This window comes from Sorex fumeus, unplaced genomic scaffold (genome assembly GCF_029834395.1).
Source record: "Sorex fumeus unplaced genomic scaffold, SorFum_2.1 ptg000014l, whole genome shotgun sequence".
Lineage (NCBI taxonomy): Eukaryota > Metazoa > Chordata > Mammalia > Eulipotyphla > Soricidae > Sorex > Sorex fumeus.
Window position 1 is genome coordinate 25,136,971 of NW_026606071.1, and position 17,960 is coordinate 25,154,930.

General features: G+C 39.5%; 1 protein-coding gene across 3 annotated transcripts in view; it reads right to left on the reverse strand.

The window, feature by feature from the left end:
• The window catches only part of KLF7 (KLF transcription factor 7), a 95,509-nt gene that overhangs the window by 44,153 nt on the left and 33,396 nt on the right, over window positions 1-17,960 (reverse strand). For 2 of the 3 annotated variants that reach the window (XM_056111564.1, XM_056111565.1), the window contains one exon: window positions 6,228-6,855. In XM_056111564.1, the coding sequence (XP_055967539.1) occupies window positions 6,228-6,855 (628 nt within the window). The remainder of the gene's footprint in view (window positions 1-6,227; window positions 6,856-17,960) is intronic. The other variant, XM_056111566.1, reaches the window with a different exon arrangement.

A 17,960-nucleotide genomic window follows, 5' to 3' on the forward strand; every position in this document is an offset into this window, starting at 1 on the left:
ACAGTATGTTTACTGATATATTTCCATGAATGTTAACACACAGCGAGCATTTTGCTGAACTATCAAGTGGTGAAACTCTTACGATTTTCCTAACTGGTAAAATCCTCTCACCAATTGGTTTCCACCACCTCTTTTCAGGCTTTTTCTTTTTCAAATGCTAAATCCAAACTACTAAACTATTATACTCTCTCCACCTTGTGAACTAAATGGTTAACCCTTATTTTAGTTTCCATCCCATAATCAGGGTTTAATGAGTTTCTGCCTCAACACATGGATAAACTTCATTAGCAGCCATGTGTCCTGGCATATTAAAGGCCCTTTAATGTCTTAAAATTGCCCTGTTTCAGTTGCTATTGTATAAATTCAAAGAATTTTTATCTGCAGCAAAGAAAAGGTTGGAAGTGGTCGATGGGCCCCCTACTGTTTCAGACTGAGGTATTTAATTTTATCCCCCTGGTAGTCCTGACCTTGAATTAGGGCTTCTATTTATATAAATTAGAGTATTATCACATTGGCATTATTTAAAAAGATGAATAGCATCAATAAACACCCCCGACTGGAGAAAGAAAAGCAACTTTTTCATCTCTGAATCATCCGTGCTGTTCCTGACCATGGATGGTAGCCCCTATTCCTATTTAAATGCTCTGTTTTTCTTCCTTCTCCCGAAAGCCCTTTCTTTCTCTTCTGCCAGTCACTCTATGGCACGGTGCCTGATATCTACAGGCTATTAATGCCGGTTTGTGGAATGACCAAATGAACAAAATAAATAAGCAGCACGATATACTCTGTTAAAGACAATGCAAGCCGAAGGGGCAGCAGAATGAGTCAAATATAAATTCTGCCAGGGCAGGCTGTCAAACATGTACTCTGGCATTTTTGCATGTTGCAGTGCTCAGGTTCCCTTCTGTGTGATAACGCCTACCATTCTGACCTCACAGGGACAGCAAATTCACATTTGTCATTTTAATGAGTGAAGTGTGACCCTTAGAAGAAATTCTCCCTAGAATCCCACAGTAATGGCCATAATAAGAGTAGCTTATAGCACTTGCAATAATGGGTCTGGGAGCGGAAGACGGTTACTCTGTCATTTCCTTGGTCTGCTTCTCAGTCGTTTGATAAGGCAATCTGTTGAAGGACCCTCCCAACTTATATCTATTTAGAAGATACTTAAGGTAGCTTTCATTGTCAATTTGTATTTAAACAATAAATTCTCATTTCCTTTTTATAATGGTTGTAAAGGAAGATATGACTTGACTTCTCTTCCCCTTATTAGTTAGCACAGAAGTACTCCGACTTGAGCAATCCTGTTTGGGTTCCATCCTAGCCCAGGAGGCTAGGATTTGTGTGATTTTGCACAAGTTATTTGACCTCTCTGAGCTTCATTTTCACTTATAAAATAAGGGTAATACATAGGTGACTAAACTTAAATAAGGATTAAGAGGGTTAATATACTTGTAAAACAAAATGAGTAATGCCTGGTATATAGGAAGTTTTTTAAAAGAATTTGTTGAATGAGCAATTATATTTCAAAGTTTAAAGAAATATTTAAAAAGCATTTTCATCTTTTAAACACCAATATTATTCTTTGATATATTTTCAGACACTGTCCCATTTGAAGACAAATGATCTCCTAAATCCTAATTAATCTATATCTGCCCCAAAACAGAAATAAAATGATAACTAAACATCACACATGTATTGTATTGCCTTTCTGCCTCAGAAGCAGTCCTTCCTGTCCTTTGGCGCCAAGGGTTAGAAAAAAGCATTCCCAGTTTTTAGCTAAACTCCACAAGTAGCAGAGAACAAGGAGAACATGGGTTCTCCTCCTTCCAAACATAATCAACACTCAAAAGAATTCTTTAGTGGGTCTTTGCTCTAACTGTCCCAACCTGATTCACTTTTCAGAGTATAAATGTGGATATACTTTCATATGAGTCTCTAATTTGAAAAACGGTGTTAACACATAGCACCACTTAAGTCACCGGATATGTGAATTTTCTCAGAAGTGATCAGGAAGAAATGAGGAAAATAATTCCCATTTTGCATAGAAATAACATGCATTTTAACAAATTGATTTTTTTTTCTTGCTGAAAGGAGCATAATAAAGTGATTTTTTTAAGTTGAAAGTGAAGCGGTTCCTTGCATCAAAATTTAAGGATAATTTAGCTAACTCTAAGAAGATGAATAAAACCATGATTATAATGGTTGATTTATTGAAAAAGAAAAATATACCACACAAAGACCAAAAAACCGAGTGGGAAAGGTCTCTAATGACTTGGCTGCTAAAGGACATTTTTTATGCTCATGCCAGCACTAAGTGCTCTTCCCAATGAATAAGCCATATGCCCATTTGTATACGCTTCCTTTCGCTAAGACGCTGCTACTTCTACAATATTCCCTTTGTCCCTGTCCCTGCTGCATCTTCCTCCCCCAGTCTAGTTCCCCCATCCCTAATATCACCTCCTTGGGCAACCAGTATTTTTGTGCTAGCTACCACTTGAACATCTGCTACCTAAAAAAAAAAAAAAACATACACACACAAAAACACCTCATTGCCTAACATCCTCCAGGGCAAAAAGTTTGAACAATTCAGCATCTTCAAAAAGCAGCCACAGAAGGGGAGAAAATAGCATATATTTTTCCAACTCAATTCTATCCACATAAAGGTTAAATGAATAACAAGTTAAAAATTCTCCAATGCAGGCAAGCTTATGTTACCATCAACGTTATTTTTTCTTATGCACAGACAGAGCCCCACACATTGTTTTTCATTTTTACAACTGAGTCTCCTTTTCAATATATTACCATATAGAAGTGATGTACTGTGTACATGACTCTAAACTCTAGAGAATAAAATACCAGTATTTCCCTTCTATCCCCGGATGGTTTTCTCATCTATTTTTTTTCCTGTCTCAAAACGATTCCCCAAGTGAAAGATTTTATATATGTGTGTGTGTGTGTGTGTGTGTGTTTGTGTGTGTGTGTGTTTACTGAATTAAAGTGAGTCCTCTGTTAAAACAGCTTTCCTCATTTGACCAGAACATTTTTTTTTCTTTTTGTAAACTTCATTTCAACAATTGGTCATCAGCTCTGCTCCCCATGCCACTTACATACCAGCAGTTTCTTCTCCACCATGAATCTCCATTGCTGTATACCTTTGCCCTCAAGCTTTTACTGGTCCATTTCCTTTATATGTTTGCACTTAATTTGATTCCATCCTTCATGCTTTTTTCATTATTCTTAGTTCATCCACACCACATAAATTATCACATTTGTTTTCAATTCCCCATGTGCCCCATTCACACCAATTCCAAATAAATACTTCTGATTCTCATCCATTTTATCCAAATTAATTCATATTCTCTCTCCCCAATCTCCATTCCCACCTCCTCCTCCCTCTTTTCTCTTTCTCTTTCTTATAGAACCTATTTTTTCTTTCCAGTCATGTCTCTCTGAAAGGTTTTATTTATTTTGTTTCCTTTTTGGGTCACACCTGACAATGCACAGGGGTTACTCCTGGCTCTGCACTCAGCAATTACCTCTGGCAGTGCTCAGGGGACCATATGGGATGCTGGGAATCAAACCCGGGTCGGCCGCATGCAAGGCACGCCTGCCCTACCTGCTGTGCTATATTGCTCCAGCTCCACTGTGGGAGGTTTTAAAAAGGCAAAATGCTTCTAGATAATATAAAGTGATTGCTTCTTGTGTTGTCTTGGGAAAACCATGCTTGCCATTACTACCAATTCCAATGGGCCAATGCTTACATGTCCAGTTGCACTCTCGACAATAGATTAATAAATGATCACTTCCACACTGAAAAGCATAAAAGTGAGAAAAGAAAAGCTTCTTGGTTTGGGGTGGTATTTCACTTTGACTAATTGCCTTATTTTTGAGCTCACACCATTCTGTTTTCTTTGTGCACTCTTCACTAATCAATGTAACAGTAATAATTACAACCAGCTCCAAGACTACCTTTAATACTTATAATCTGCTCAACTCTCACAACAATCTAGAGGATAGACATAAGTATCCCTATTTTATAGAGACAGAAAACAAGACTCAGGGAATAAGGACCTTGTCTTTGAATCGAGAGAGCCAGAACTCAAACCCAAGTGGACCTGCTTACAAAGCCCCACTTGAGACCACTCTGAAACACTGCCTTTCTTCTCGCGCCTGCTGTCTCCCTGACTAAACTCCCGTGGGGAAGAGTCTTTCCACTTCAGTCCACCATAAAGCAGTGGTTGCAGGTGCTGGGGAACCTAATGAGCTCCAACTTCATAATGACTTTGAGCAGATGGTACCCAAAACGCAAAGCACCAAAAAATGTTCTTCTGACATCTCTTTTCAGAATTGGGGATGCAAACAAGAAGAAAATGGTCTGAACTCCCCCCAATAATGAATCTGTTTCCCCATTGTTGTCTGACCTCCCTATGAAGCGAGTCACGGCTCGCCTTAGTGTCAGTCATTGAAAAATATGTCCATAAATAGTAATTCTAAAATCCAACAAAGCTCAACATTCTTGTCTTATCCTGCTTTCTCTGCTTTCCTGGGGGAGACAGGCAATAAATCAGACCAGAGTCTGGAAGCTCAGCAACGTCGTGTCACGACTTTATTCACTGACTTTTGAAAAGAAGAAATGGAAGGAAAAATGATCTCCAGGACAATACACAGAGCCCAAAAGGACTGATGAATAGCATCCACTTTGGTGTATGTTGAGTGGAGAACCCAAATCCAGACTCTGACAGGACTCTACCCGACAGCCATGGGGCTCAACAATTTCATTAGGAGACCTTCCCATGAACTAGGCAGGAACCACATGGGAAATTAAATTCAAATTAGAGACATACATGCCTAAGTCCTGCACTATAAGGAATCAATGCCAGCTCTCTTTTCCCACCTTTGGGAACAACTCTGAGATTCAAAGTGGTAATTTCTTCTAGTCAAACAGGCAGTTTACTTTTGGAATGATTTTTGTAAATGCATTAAGATATTCTATGGATGTGCTCAATGTCCCCATTAGAATAGGGCCAGATTGTTAGGCAGATGTGAAAAAATAGGCACCTGAGGTATAAGTGAATGGTCATAAGACCAGTTAATGGAAGAGTTAAAGCTGAATCCAGGCTGGTCTAAGTCCCAGGCCAATGAATTTTGCACTGCACATTTCATTGGTAGCACCATCCACACCATCATTGAGCACTAGAAGACAAAGCCCTAGAAGAGGTCTCACCAGATGCTTCTGTCAGTTCAGTCACTTGTTTCTCTCTGATATTACTCTTACCCTAAGTCTTCCTATTCACTTGCCTGTGCCAGCAAAACATGTAAAGTATATAAGAAAAAAATATGCTCAGGGACTCATTTGAAACTATCAGTGATAATATTTGCTCCTATGATACTAACACTGAATGTGACACTGTCTAAAACCTCTACCACCAAGCCAAGAACAAAGTCTGCTATCAAGGAAAACGCCAATGTCCCTCTCTATAAACCCCACTCTTGCCATCATTCCCATTGCTCCAAAGATCAGTAGGGTTTCTGGGAGACATCATGGTAGTCTGGGGTAAAATATACAGCCGCCCGCCAGTACCCACCCGCCCTTACCACACACATAGCAATGTAATCACTTTAGCAACTTCTCAGTAACAAGCTCATTAAAAAGCAATTCTGCCATCTCTCCATAAAGCACGCGCCAGAGAACAATGCAAAAGAGGAGATGCCAATTAATTACAGAATGATCACATCTAATGAACTCTGAAACCCTCCTGCTGTTGGTGACTTTGATGAAAAATCAGGAATGCTGGGGAAAGAGTGATTGGGAACACTCTAGGTACCTTGTTTCACTGTGAATTCTGCCAGTTGTACCTCTTCAGATACCAGTACAGAGGTGCTATCCTCGCAAAGCCCCGGGAAGCATTTGGAAAGTGACAAGGGCACCCTCTACATGCATCATGAGCCAGACTTCCAGAACCCCTGTTCACTCTGCAGAGAACCGCCTCATTCTATGCAGGTACTGGCATTGCTTCGAAAAGATTGCCTGGCCAGCAACAGACAGGCTCAGAACCCGCACACTGGGGCCATCTGGAGACTGGAAAGCAGTAAGTGGGTCACTTTCCCTCCTCCCCAAGCCCTCCTATCACTTTCCCACCTCCTGGGAATGGACACACCCCTTCCCACTGCAAGGTAAAAGGCGGAAAAAAAGAAGAAAACCACGTGCGGACAACTTGTACCACTACCTGTGTGAGTCCTCTGGTGGGCCTTTAAGTGGGAGCTTTTTGTATAAACTTTCCGGCACCCGTTAAACTGACAGCGGTGCACCCTCTTCTTGTTTTCGGGACAAGCCTCAGCCCCTCCTTGTTCGCTGTCGCTTTGTCCACTCTTAACTGTCCCCGCAGCCGCCACGGCTGCAGCTGCGGTTGCCACCCCGCCCACCTTGACTGAGCCGAGCGCAGCCTTCTTGGCCACCAGTTTCAATGTCACCGTGCCATCCACGGCAGACAGAGTCTGTGAGGTTTTGACCAGATGGCGGCTGAGCTCAGGGGATGATGGGGGCGTTAATGAGGTCACTGCGTTGAGCTGGGCCTGGTTGACGGCTGTGTAGCTGTCCAGGGAAGAGCTGGCTGGCTGGAGGCTGAGGCAAGTCTCTGAGAGCAACTTGTCCCGAGAGAGCAGGATGTCCACAGCTGAGCTCTTGTCGCAGATGGCCGCCTCCACCGGGAGCAACAGGGGGTCGAGGCGCCGGAAACTGTCCTCAATGCACGGGGGAGGTGAAGCGTGGAGGAAACAGTCCAAGTCCTCCCCAAAGGTCTCGGAGATCCTCCTGGGCTCTGTCTGTAGGTAGCGTTCCAATTCAAGGCATGTCTGCAAAAGGGAACAAGGAAGGGAGAGAAACAGCCATCAGAGGCGGAGTATACCATCGGATCATGTGTGGGCAGGCAGAAGAGGAAAATACAGGCAGCTACAGAGAATGGTCTCACGGTGGATGTCTGAAATTCTCTTGTTGAAAGGTCTGACCTTGTGATTCGGTCCCTCAGCTCTTTTAAAGGGACCACAAAGGTCACAGCACAGGAATTCAGTTACTATAACTGAAGGGTATACAAAAAGCCCCGAAGGGTGATCTCACACCATCAAAATCCCAGGTAACAGTCAACAGCAAAATGATCTCCTATCCCAACTCAATCCAGCTGGCAAGATATATTCCTATTATCCCAAGAAGTTCCCACATAAGCCAGAAGAAAACAGAATCAGACAGGGTTTTCATACAAATTGCATAGTCCTGGTTGCATTTCTCAAAGAGACACAACCAAGTCTCAAAATAAGTCAGTTTCACAACACTGAAAGACAAACCATGTTCATGTAAACTAAAAAGTGACTTTAGCCACAACCAGGCATGGATTCTGTAACCTGTAGGAATGCATATTGTTTTAAAGAATGCTTCTTATAAAACCTTTGATGCATAAGGCACAACTCCTATTGTTTACAATAAGTGAAAAATACAATAGCTACGTATTTTGTGGCAAGGAGGAAGAGTCCTATTACAATGGTCAGCATGCTTGACAATGTGATAAAAATAAGTTCAAACGTGTCTATGTGACTTGATAAAGTTAGGACAGTCCATTTCAACATAAAGTTTTCACTTGGTAATAAAACAGAGAAAGGAAATTTAAAAATTCAAAGTTTCAGCAAATCTTCATTCGTGTTTTTGATGAATCTTTGTAAAATGAAGAATTTTATGACCACCTATATTTATATTTAAAATGTTCTCCTTACTTAAAAATCTTTCTCTTCCAGAGTCTGATTAAAAAAAAAACAGAAAAACAAACAAAAAAAAACCTTGTGGCTCCAACTTTCACCCTTTACTCTGCTTTAATTTCTGAAGTTCAACAAAAAACTCTGATGGCAAGTTTAAAATATCATTAGCATCAAGTTTACTAGCTCCAAAGGGTTTCTATGTTTCCAGCCAATATTCTGGATAGTAGGCTTTTATTGTTCAGAATATATTTTAATAATATACCTAGTTGTGCTGTATCTGTCAAGGTTTTTAGTTTGGTGACATTTCCAAAGAATGTTTTTTAATCATCTCCTGGTAAAACTGCATAACTGAATAAAAAAAGCCCAGATTTTCAACTATGAATCACCTTTGAATTTCACTGTTGGTGTTTAGTAGTAGAAACTAATGAATGGTCCCAATCTCCATTCAACATTCATGTCACAAATGTTCATTCAACCACTATGTTCACAACAAGGTACAACAATTTTTATGTGTTAAAAAGGAATACAGTTATGTAACTAAGTGAAAAAGGTATTCAATAAATACAGATAAAACAATGGATTTATAAAGCAATGTGATATTAAATAAAGAGCATAATACAAAGTATATTGATGGATTCCTAGGGAATGAGTAGAAAACAAAGTCTACACTCAGTAATATATAATATAGATCAAAAAAGTTATTGGAAAGAAGTTTTGATTATCTTTTATCTACTGATCAAATAATAACTTTGGCTTAGTAGATTTTCACCACTTTATGTTAGAAACCAATACCATTATCTTCTTAAGTCTAGAAATTCTTGTTATCTCACCTGCTCCTTTTCTGAGTTTCATCTAGAAAATTTTCCTCCCCTCCTTTTATCTCACTACTAGAACTGTCATTTATTTCATTCCAGTACTGAAACCCTTCCTTAGGTCCATTCAATTCACTTTTGAATGATAAAATCCTATCCCTTAAAACTCCTCTTTCCTTTATATGTCATTAGTTTTCAAGCACAGTGCCAGGTGCCCAAGAGGTACACAATGTCTATCAAAGATAAAATCAACATTATATTCTTTCTTTGGTCATTCTATCTCCAATGATCTTTACAAATCATATGTTGTTATCTGGTTTTGGACCATGCTGAAACATAGTCATTAAAAATGACCACTAAATATATGTCTTCAGGAATAGAAATACAAGGATGTTTTAGCTATGTCCAAAGGGCACAACCAAATGTTCAAGATACAGACAAGTTACAGGTAAAAGTCATCTGAGTTGCTGATTATCAGAAGTCCTGGAGGAGTTGCTATTCCACACACAAGGATTATATTACATAACCAGTTAACACTGTTGAAGGAGATTTTATGCATTCCATGTTTTGTTACATATTTTCTAACTTAGAGATTTAAAAGTCACTGAAAAATTGCCGTGACTGGAAAGCTCTTATCTATTCATATTCTAAGGTCTGAGGAACCAATGATATTTAACTGAAATTTCAGGGATCAGAATTTGCCACATATTTTAATACACAAAGAGGTAAATAGAGAATGAGTATGTACATGTAGGACTATAAATACATTTATTTCCTAGCTGTTTGTGTAAAGCGTCTACAAAGACATCCCAGGGATAGTGATCCCCCCTAGAACAGGTATCTTGAATTCTATATAATTACTTATAAAGTAACCAGAGTTCCTTGGAGAAACAAGTGATTCAAGGGCTATGTCAAAGGGAAAAAAATAAGAGATTAGCCTACAATATCTTGTGATACTAGGTGTAGGAAAGGGCCAATAAAGTATTGGAGGTATACAAGACTCACTTGAAGGAGTTCTCAATGGCAAATCCCGATCAATTAGAGCAACAACTCAATAATGATTAATAATGGACTATAATGCATAGAATAATGTTTATATCAATAAACCCAGAATTAAACAAGTAAATGGATGAGCAAATAAACAAATGCAGAAAGATTAGCCACAACTCTGTAATTTAAAATTACAATTAATAAACATAGAATGAATGACAGAAATAGAAATTTGTCCTCGACAAACAACAAAGTAATAACTACTGCTAAGAATCACTAATGGATACTAATAACTAGTAGATAAAAGCAAAACAAATAAAAATGCATTTGCCTAGTCTCAAAGTTCCCCCAATAAGATATTCATTAACAGCACATATTAAAATAATAATTTACAGTAAGAAAACCTGGCATGCCTCACCTTAACCATATGATTAACTTAAGTAGTAGCAAGATATAATATCATAAGCTAAACAGGACACTTTATTCTGCATCAGTCCTGACCAAAAAATACATAACTTCACAATCTACTTTGGAAAAAATCCTAAAATGCAAATAAATGATCTCTAAAATAATTCACCAGTATTCATTAAAAGTGTGAAGTTCATGAGGAATAAGGGAGGACTTTGTCACAGGTTGAAGGACTCTAAGGAGAGATAAAATCTAAATGATATAGACCCTGGATAAGAAAAAGGACATAAGTGGAAAAAATGATGCAATTCAAATGAAGTGTATATATTAGTTAAAGGTATTATATCAGTGTTAATTTCCTGGGTTTCATCATTTTACTATGGTTATTAAAGATTAGGAGAAGCTTTTCAAAGTGTATATGAGAAATCAATGTATTATTTTAGCAATTTTTTCAGCAAGTCTAAATAATTAAAAGAAAAAGGAAAAGAACTACCCATCCAAACACTAGGAGCATCTCCAGATCATAAATCTGGATGTAGAGTTCAAATGTTTGCCCACCAGAGGTACTCAGCCCCAGTGACACTTGTCAGCAAGCTCCAAATGATAGTTGACAGATGACAATTTAATGACATAAATGTCTGGTCTCTCACCTTGATTATTATGAGTATTTTCTGGTTCTGGTTTTAATAATATACAACTTAAAGCTTGGGCCACTGAGTCAACCTCTACCCACTCAAAAATATCCATTAAAGTCAACAAAAGGAAGGAAATGTGTCTGAATGCAAAGTGATTTTCCTATATATTTCTGAGTCACAGGTGAGCATCAAAAAGCCTCCTATATCGCAACCTTGAAATATATAGCTGCTTGTCCTAGTTATCTAATAAAAATTGCCTGAAATTTATTTTGAAATGATGACCTTTAAATTTTTTGATACTCTACATTCTGTTCAGATCTTCAAAACTTGTTGAAACCTGCTTATTAAAAGTGATAATCTGTCTGGAAAGAAAGATGGCGGCCGCACGGGAGCCTTGTGGACAGCAGGTTTGAGCCGGGGGCAGGGGGCAGCGGGGGCCTCATGGGAAGGGGGGCGTTCTGGGCCATCCTTCACGCCCGACCGAGGTCACCAGCTGCCCCCCACGAGCGGCTCTCCGGCACGGCCACGGCCCCGGAGGCACAAGGACTTAGCACAGAGAACCACCCGCTTGGAGCAGAAAAGCAAATGGACTATGTGTTAAACCGCGCCACCAAGCCTGCCCGGAGGGGAAAGGGTGTTGTCCCATTCGCCAGCTCCTCTCTGGAAAGAAAGATGGTTGCCGCACGGGAGCCTTGTGGACAGCAGGTTTGAGCCGGGGGCGGGGGGCAGCGGGGGCCTCATGGGAAGGGGGGCGTTCTGGGCCGTCCTTCACGCCCGACCGAGGTCACCAGCTGCCCCCCACGAGCGGCTCTCCGGCACGGCCACGACTCCAGAGCACAGAAACCAATCTCTTAACTATCTAACTTTTAATAGAAATACTTCCAGGGTTAATAAGTGAAACAGCAGAAATCCAAAACCATGAACAGACATCATTTTATTCTTAAACCAAGCTGTAGAAAGCAAATCATTTCACAACACTGTTTCAGCATATCTGATTGGGGGGGGTCCTAAACTCAAAACAATAATTGTACATCTTCTATCGAAACAATGTATCTAGTCAAAGAAGATAGAGTATTAACTAGAACTCATCTGCCTCACAGGAATTGGGAGGGGTGGGAGGTGAGGTTCTATTGGGGTTCGCGGTTAAAAATAAGTATTGGTAAAGGGAAAAGTGTTTGATACTTACATGACTGAGACCTAAACCTGAAAGCTCTGTAACTTTTCCCACAGTGATTCAATAAAGAAATAAACTATTTAAAAAAAAAAGTGATAATCTGAGACTGGAGCAATAGAACAGTGAGTAGGGCACTTGCTTTGCATGAGGCCAACCTGAATTTAATCCCCAACATCCCATATGGTTCCCTGGGCCCCACCAGGAGTCATCCCTGTGAACAGAGGGAGGAATGAGCCCTGAGTACCACTGGGTGTGCCCCCTCCAAAAAATTAAAACTAAATAAAGTGGTAATCCAAGATCTAGTTTTTAAAAGAAAAAAATTAAATCCTAATCCTGCCATGTCTACTCTATGATAGGTTCCAAATACAGAATTTCCAGAATAAGATAACCCAAGTCTTACAGCACAAAACGAATTTACAAAATTATCCCCACAGTTGGTAAAAGGGAATTATTTTCTTTTCTCTTTTTTTCCTGTCTTTTGGGTCATACCTTGTGCTGAAGAGCTGCTTTGGGCTCAGTACTTGTGTGGGGGGGTGGGGAGGCCCCTACAGCAGTTCTGAGAGAATCAGTCAGTGCCGGAGATGGAATCCAGGCCTTCTGCATGTAAAGCATGGTCTCCAGCCCAGTGAGCTACCGCTATTTTTATGGGATCAATAAATATGCAAGAAATGTGGTCATAAATGGATATAATGATGTCAAGGATACCAAGTGGCTTTTGTTCAACTTGTCCTTATCTTATCACAAATTACATAAAATTTGCCAGTCAGGATTATAAACATGTCCAGTCACTCTTGCCATTTCCCCTAAAGTCCCATAGAGTTTCCTTTACATATTTCTCTTCTCTTTACTTTCGCCTCATGTTCATAAGCTTGACACAATTTTACATCTTTCCTCCCACTAATCATTCTTTTATTCAAAGAAAAAATATTGAGTAAGAAATTACTGGGCTGGAATGCATGTCTGGCATGCACAGGCCCTCTGCTGCATCTTGGCACTTCATGGCTCTTGTGGCCCCATGGCAAGGGAGGAGATGAAAGGAATAGGAAGAAGATGGGGAGAGGAAAGAAAGAGGAAGTGGGGGAGGAATGGAGGAACAAAAACAGCGTCTATTGTTAAGTATGCAGAGGTAATCTGCCTTAACTCTGAAAAATTATACATCTCCAAATGAATCCAAAAGTTCACATATTGGTGATACGTCTGGTTTATTAAGACTGTCATACCCTTACAGAAAATGACCATATTTCTTATACCACAAGGGTTTTCAAATGCATGAATAAATATATTCATTTAGAAATAAATTCCCACTGTGTTACCTCATATGGTAGAGATACCTAAGAACTCAAAGTGATAGAAGAGATAGAACTTCGTTAAAGAATGAGCTAGACAGACTAAGTAGATAGCTCAAAGAGGTGGAACACATGCCTGGTATGTACCAGGCCTCAGAGAACCACTGAAGATGCTAGTGCACACACACACATGCATGAATATGTGCATACATACACACACACACAAATACACACACACACACACACTAATCCGGAATTACATCACAACCTCCATCCATCTCCACTATTCTAACAACATCCATGTTTAGTTGGAGCAGAGGCTTGTTATAAACCAAATGTTTATTACATTTTTCATTGTGTCTTTTATAACTTGAGCACAACTGTTTCTGTGTTCTAATGACCAGTATCTATTTTTCAATATTTTTGCCACCATCTATAACTTGGTCATTTTAAGTAATTATTTGAAGTTACTGCATCCAGTTAAATTCAAATTGCTGCATAAGAAAGCAATTATTATTTTTAAAAATGCATTTTATTAAAAGCTCTTGGGAAATAAAATGGAGTAAATAAAATAAAATGCCATTTATTACAACTTATGTTTATGATCAACTTAATCCCTTTAGCCTGGCGCCCTTGATCCCAATCATTTCACCTTTCAATAATCCAAAAAATCTGAAAGTCAAAAGTACAAATAAACAGAACAAATTGAGAGAAGATTACAAATGAAAAAAGGGAAAATATAGTATTACACTTCGTGAAAATTTTAAAAGTCACGATTCTTCTCAGATCAGATTTTGATCTGATAATGATGAAATTGATAATGATGACTATGATCCTTCCAACAAGAAAGGGATGAACTTTAGTTCCCAGAAAGAATGTTCACTCAGGTAATTGCACACACAGGTGAACTACACTTGGCTGCCCATGGGACACTTTTCCTGACATTTATTATGTGTGGTTTTTGTCACGTGCTATTAACCATGGTGCCACAGTCCCCAAAGAGTCTAAAGTACAGAAACGGGAAGATGAATCCCTTACCTTTCTCTTGGGAATGTCCCAAAGCTTAATTACTTTTTTGTGTGTTTTGAAATATTCACACACATCCCAGAATGGAAATTCAAAGTGACACAAAACAATGCACTAGTAGTAGAGTAATATTAGACTTCTGTTTTAAAACTATCTTTGTAAATACTAATTGTTTTTGAGCTTTTTATTAGACTACTTTTCATACTTTTAAGCAAAATCTGCTCTTCTGATGCCTAAACCAACATGAAAAACTCTATAGGGTTGCAGGGACTGATATTTATGGGGACTTTATACATTTTTTTCCCTTCAGAGGATGACATGATGTAATGTTTCTGACACATTTCTAGTCTTCTGAAATTAGGTCAGAGCTAAAAGATGTGAAAGGAAGTGGGAAGCATGGCTAGAGAATTCTGGCACCATTTTTTCTCAGGGGCTGGAGAAGGGGTCAGAGCACCATGATTAATAACTCAGGAAACCCAAGGGAGAAGCTCAGACACCAAGTGTTTGAACTCTGGTGCCCATCATCCTCGATTCCCACATTTCAAAGTGGGTTTGAACAGAATCATAAATACTGGGCTACTTAATGGCCAAGGAAATGTATGAACCAGGTGCAATAATCAATCAAATAAAACTTAGGAAGTGATTTAAAACATAAAGATGTTAAACAATCCCATTTTCTTCGCTTTCGTGGACAGGAAACATCAGTGTGGCAGATTAGGAGTGAATACATTTTGTCTAAAAAATGTGGGTAAGCAAAATATATAAGTGAAAATCTCTTACTGCATTTTTTAGCTATTAGGTTAAAAAAAACCACATCAATAACACACCCCAGAGGTACAACAGTATTCCACTTGAAGTCAGAACTGCTGACCCCACAAAACCTCCACACTGCTGTAGCCAATATAAGCTCACATTCCTTCCTACTGTTTCTCACATCAACTGGTTGCTGGAGCTAAAACCCAAATTAAATATATCTCTCTAGTAATTTATAAATTCTGAGAGACAATGTTGTGAAAATTCATTTACTCCTAAACAAATAGCTAAGTTGGAAATTTTTCTCCCCAAACTATTTTCCACATACAAAGAAAATATTTGTTTATATATTTTTTCCTTCGGGAGGCGGGGGAGGGAGAAGAGAAGATGAAAGGTCTGGGGAAAGGGTGATGTCTTTGAAATATGCAGCCTGAAATATCCCTTTCATCTTCCAAGAATTCCTTAGCTACAGAGCATTAGAAAAAAAGTACCCCAAACCACTAAAATCCAACATGTTATGTGACTGAAATGTAACATTTTCAAGTCATATAACCTGGAGAGATCTGACATCCAGAAAGAAGACACTGGAGTTTCTTACACTCCAACAAATTGGAAAAGCCTTTTCTTCCTTCATAATATCTTTTAAATTAGCAGTGCCCACTAAGGACAAGATAGCCCGCAGCTCAGTGTGGTTCTTCCACATGTAAAAAATCCTCCGTGGATCATATCAAATCAAAAGTCTATCACACTTATCTTTACCCACAATTGCTGTACCTACCCTCCATCAGCCCCTAAGAGGAGTCCCTTACTTTTATTTGACCCCCAGACTATACTTAAATTCAAACTTTGAGTGATTAATAGTTAACCACTGCTGAGACACAGCTGGTTTGCAAAATGCTTGCAACTGCTCCCATCTTACGTGCCATCAAGTTTCTGATCTGACACACACTGGAGGAAATCCCATTTGCCACTTTGATTCCTAAACACAAGTTTTGTTCCATGATCCTGCTACGGTCAGTACCTTTTCATGCCTTAATACTGTAAAAAGTGTAATAATTGGTAATTAATTAACAATGTAAGTGTAATAAGTGAGGACACTCTCTCTCAGAGCCTCAGACAGCACAGCGCCAGGACTGGGGAGAAGCCCCCTTTCTGAGGAGTGAGGGCTTCCCAAAGAACAACAATGGCCCTGACAGTTGTTCCGCTTCATCATTAATTTTCCATAAAGAGCAGTTTTCAGGACAACCGCTTGTGTTAGGCAGGGCCTGATGCTTCAGAAACCTGTAATTATTCTTGGCCCCCCACCCCCCACAGCCTCTGCACCTGTGTCAGTTCAAGGCACCAGCTGGCCATGCCTTGCCTCCTGCCTCTGAAGTGGGTGGGTGGGTGGGTGGGCAGGGAGCCTTTAGTACAAACTGGAGCTCAGACCACTGGCCTCTTCTTTCCAAAGGCAAAAACAAAACCTAAATTTTAAACACACCAGTCTCATCCTTTCCCCCCTATGGGTCTTTGCCAAGGGAAACAAATAAACATTAATTGGCTACAGAGCCTTCATTCAAACCCAAACGACTGAAAAAATATAGCAACAGGGCAAGGTCTGACAAGGGGTTATTAATCCTGTTTTACAACCTACTCTGACTAAGCCCCCCCTCTCCTGTTAACTTTGCACACACCCTCCCAAATTCCCCAGGCCCCTCAGTACTGAGTGGCCAAGACGGGAACATGCCGAACCCATGACATCACCTCCCCTTCCTCTCCCAAATCATTTGCACAGGCTGACTCAGGCTACTGGGATTTTTTTTTTCCTAAGCAAACTCATTTCATTGACTTTCTTATTGGAACACTGTTAGATCCTTTTCAGTTGGGTTAATTAAATATGCCCTTCTCTGTCCCCTTCATAAAAATTATGTATGTAAACATGATTGCATCTCTCTGTGTGTGTCTCTCTCTTTCACACACACAAACACACACACAAACACACACACATACACACACACACAGAGAGAGAGAGAGAGAGAGAGAGAGAGAGAGAGAGAGAGAACACAGCACACAGAGCTTGAATTTCCCAAGAACAACAGGTTCAAATCCCATTGGAGCCCTCAGTGACAGATGCAATTTAGTGGTTGCTGATCACAGAGGATCTTTTTAAAGCCAAAAGTTTTCAGGAACTTCCACTGTGGAATGTTAAAGACAATGAGAGGGTGTTAAGAAGAATGTTAGCCAGTCAGTCTTCAGATCACATAATATGGCAGCCAAAAACATAACAAAACCAAGCCCAAAGTCACTTTTTCTGATATGAATGGTTGTATATTTACTTAATTCAAGGTACTGGAAACCAACTTCCCCAAATATTTAAGATGGTTATGTGGGTTTGCTGCTCTGCTTCTTATCCTGGTTAAGAAATAGACTAGCCCCACATACACTAAGAAACGAAAGAGAAAGCATAATGGCTCTGCAGGCAGATTGCCAGGGCTAAAACTCACGTTACATTCTCTACCACTGCACAGCACTCTTGGACAAGTTACTTAACGGTCTATGCCTCAGATTCTTTACCTATAAAATAAGATTACAGCTGAACCTACCACAAAGGAGAGTGTAGCAGTTAAATCACTTGATTTATGACAATTTCTTTGAAACACATACTTTCATAGGTTGCAGCACTATATAACAATTGTCATTTTCATTTACACATCTAAGACAATAGATAAAAGATATCAAAAGAAAAGAAAGGGGAAATTAAAGAGATCAAATAAATATCAAAGTAGAGTAAAACTGTTGACTCTAAAATGTTTAGACTAGCTGGGTGATTTGTTTCATTGGCCTATATTTCTCATCAACCAGGTAAATGTGTTGGGCTCTTAAGATACCTGTCATCCTGGAATTCTCTGATGCTGAAAACTATAAAGACTGAAAAGTGAGTACAGCATTTGTAACAAGCTCCAAGCAACGTTAGCTTTGAGGCCCATTTGAGTGGTTTGAAAAATCTGGAGGAAGGTGGTCTTTGTACCCTCTTAGAAAGCCCAAGGTTTCATTCATTTGTAAAGCTTAAAAGCTCACTTGTGCAACTTCACATGAAACGAAGAATTTAATTCTCTGCTTTAACACAGTTATCACCCTTATCAACATCTAA